This window comes from Mesitornis unicolor, unplaced genomic scaffold (genome assembly GCF_000695765.1).
Source record: "Mesitornis unicolor isolate BGI_N332 unplaced genomic scaffold, ASM69576v1 scaffold30582, whole genome shotgun sequence".
Taxonomy (NCBI): domain Eukaryota; kingdom Metazoa; phylum Chordata; class Aves; order Mesitornithiformes; family Mesitornithidae; genus Mesitornis; species Mesitornis unicolor.
Genome location: NW_010171742.1, coordinates 25,176 through 28,268, shown reverse-complemented (window position 1 = coordinate 28,268; position 3,093 = coordinate 25,176). Strand labels below are relative to the sequence as shown.

Sequence of the window (3,093 nt, the reverse complement as noted above, 5' to 3'; positions counted from 1 at the left end):
CTCCCACAAGCCCTCCCCGTCCGACCCACCTGCCCGCCCGGCCGTGGCGTTGTTGGTGCCGCCCCGGCGCGGGCAGGAACACCGCGTAGCCCCCCCGGCACCCGGAAAGGCAGCGACACTTCCCCGGGAGGCCGCTGGGAGCACGGAGACTCAATGGCAAGCGGAGGGAGTGGTGGTGGGGTTTTGGTTTTGTATTGACGGGGGCTGTTTTCTGCTTACAGCCCCGCTTCAGCCACAACAACGTTCACAAAAATCCCAAGCAGCGCTGAGAAACGTGGTTTTGCTGTACAAGACGTGGCCAGTCACAGCATTCTCAAGATCTGGTGGTGTCCAGACACCTCCATGCCATCCTCCACCTGGATTCCTGTTCAAGCAATAACCCTGAAAGTGGCTGGTCAAGAGCAACGCAAGCATGTGTGCATTTCCACAGCATTTGGTCCCCATTCTGCAAGAAAACTCCAGATTTTTCACCATTTTGGTTTATACAAGAGTCAAATTGCTGATACAGTATTCTCAGTAAATCTCACAAAAAGCCTATACCAAATTTGGAATAAAACAAAAAGTCTTAAATATATAATCATAATACTCTTTACAATATAAATTTTCAAGCAAGTAGGAGTTTTATTATTCAAACTTGTATATATAAAAATTTTGTCAGCATGCACTTTGTACAGAATCTCTTAAAAGGCTTTACAAGCCATCTTCTCCGCAAAGAGAGGTTATTTCAACTTTGCACAGCAACGCTCTCCTGGGACCCACACTTGACAAGCGTAGAACAGATGGCTGCAAAATTTTAAGTGCTGCAGATTGCTGCAGGTTCATTATCTTGCCAAATGACATATTTCCTTGATAAATTTACAGTGATAAATATGTTCTGTGATTGAGATAAGTGATGGAGAATAAAGAGAGGAAAAGGAGAAAGAAAACTTACTGCATAATATTCCACACCAGAGCAGGTACAGCTGTTTCCTTACATTGTAAGTAATTCTAAGTGTAATAATTTTAAAATATCTTACCAAGTCTCTTCTTTCCTCCAAAATAAAGTACCCTCCTTAAACTGTAGCACACAGCTCTCACTCTACATTAGACCCCACACACTGAAGAATAAGTGCAGCACAGCAAGTTTTAGTTTAAAGCTTAAGAAAGGGACTAACTGCTTCTCAGAATGCTGTTTTACCCTTTAGAAAACACAAGCTGCTCAACTGCCATCAGTTGTCTGGATTTTACAGATTTCTTAAAGGCAAAGATGGGAACATTTGGCTTTAATTGTAAGCTCCAAAAAATTCACAATTATTGAACCTAGTTGCTGCCACTAAGGGCAACTGTGTCATCTTCATCCTTTCATTCACTGCTGAATCTTCACTTATATCAGTTCTGTGTGCCTCTCCCAGAGTCCTTCAAAGGTGTTCTTAACAGTCTAGCTATTCTGAACCTTCTTCTAGTCCCCAGCCATATCAAATCACAATAAAAGCAATTTTAATTTATCATATAAGAATGATTATTGTTACTTATTAAACCCTCCTAAGAAGCGATCCAGCAGAGTTTTTCACCGAAAGTCAATTGTTGTCCTTCATCCATTGCTCAATCCATCGCACAATCTGATCCAGATTTCTCTCTAGGTCTTCTGGAGTGTTACTGGTTAACTGGTGCACCATTTCTCCTCTATATGATGACATCGCCTCCTCATAAAGTATCTGAAAAATTTCACACTGAATGTTATCTTGAAGCTTTTTCCCTTTGTAGCCCCTAGAAAACAAGAACAGTACCAAGAAACAGTCTTAGATATGCAGAGAACTACAAAGTATACTACAGAGGATCAGTAATTTACTCCCTAGAAAAAATTCTGACTAAGTCATATAACTACTCTTTATTTACTCTACTGACATACCTGCTTTCAAGTCTGTCATACAGAAACGAGTTTTCTGTACGAAGTACAAAGACTATATGAAACCACCGTTCAGGGAAAAAATCACAGCCATGATAATCAACAATAACACCACCCTCACTCATTTTATCTTCAAGTTCATCAACTACCTACAAAAGAAACAGAGACAGGCAAGTTTATCTGAAATTACAGAAAGTCAAAATACAAAAATGATAGGTTTTAAAGTTGAACTTACCCTGTCTTCATCCAAAACCGGACAATTATATTCCTCATCAAAACCTTCATACAGTTCTCCTGCAGCAAAATAATTTGTGAAAGTTTGTGAAGTAACAGCAGTTACTAAAATTATACTGTTACTTTAATTTCAGGAGGATGCAAACAATAGATAGTGATTTGAGCAATGAACACTGTTTACAAATCCATATAAAGATAAGTTTATTATTTATTACTTAATATAAAGTATGCTAGGTTAAAGAATGCTTTTTTAACTCATGCTCAAAAAAATATTTATGTTAAAGCAAGTTCATTTCCCTTTTGTTAATATAGAATACACGCACTACAAGCACACAGTTGCACAAAGCAAGAATATCTAAAGTATGGACTACTCTATTCATATGGCCTACCTTCTTTTGCCATGTCACCCACATTAACATAGGTCATCCCAGTTCTTGATGCAAGTTCTTTTCCAAGAGTGGTTTTCCCAACGCCCGGAGTACCTAAAGATAAAACCCAATAAAAAACAGTGAGAGAACAGTATGCAAGTCCTCTTCAAGTAACCTTTTAAGACTCAAAAAGGAAGCTTCTGTCAGTCAACAGTTGCAAGCTCAAGCTTGTACAAGAAAAAGGGGGCAAAAAGATGCACAAGATAAAACAACTATAAATGATGTGTAGAAATTTAAAAAAGAACTGTGAAGGGAACTCTCACTTCGTGCAGAATCATAGAATGTGTTGGGTTAGCAGAGGCCTTTAGAGGTCAATTAGTCCAAGTCTCTTGCAGTGAGCAGGGACATAACTAGATCAGGTTGTTCAGAGCCCCATCAAGCCTGACCAGAATGTTATTATAACCGGGACAATGCAAAAGTAAACCTTGCTTCTTTTGAAAGCCCTAACCAAAACGGAGGAGTCCCAGGTTTTCACGCAGAGCAGCTCGGCACCGGCTCTGCAGAGACTCCACACCCCAGACTACTCCCGGGCTGTGCACAGGGCTG

At 40.2% G+C, this 3,093-nt stretch overlaps 1 protein-coding gene across 1 annotated transcript; it reads right to left on the bottom strand.

Moving 5' to 3' along the window:
* Positions 1 to 1,556: 1,556 nt before the first annotated feature.
* AK6 (adenylate kinase 6) lies at positions 1,557 to 2,923 on the bottom strand. Its single transcript, XM_010180133.1, has 6 exons — positions 2,919 to 2,923; positions 2,722 to 2,759; positions 2,509 to 2,601; positions 2,121 to 2,179; positions 1,889 to 2,034; positions 1,557 to 1,746 (listed from the first exon to the last, which is right to left on the bottom strand). The coding sequence occupies exons 1-6, from the start codon at positions 2,921 to 2,923 to the stop codon at positions 1,557 to 1,559; spliced, it is 531 nt and encodes a 176-aa protein (XP_010178435.1).
* Positions 2,924 to 3,093: the final 170 nt, after the last annotated feature.

What these genes read in the sequence shown, in the direction of transcription:
- AK6 (XM_010180133.1), bottom strand. An exon ending in GGGTGACATGGCAAAAGAAG is followed by an intron (nt 2,180 to 2,508) that starts GTAGGCCATATG and finishes ATTTTGCTGCAG; the next exon opens with GAGAACTGTATGAAGGTTTT. An exon ending in TATGACAGACTTGAAAGCAG is followed by an intron (nt 1,747 to 1,888) that starts GTATGTCAGTAG and finishes CTTGTTTTCTAG; the next exon opens with GGGCTACAAAGGGAAAAAGC.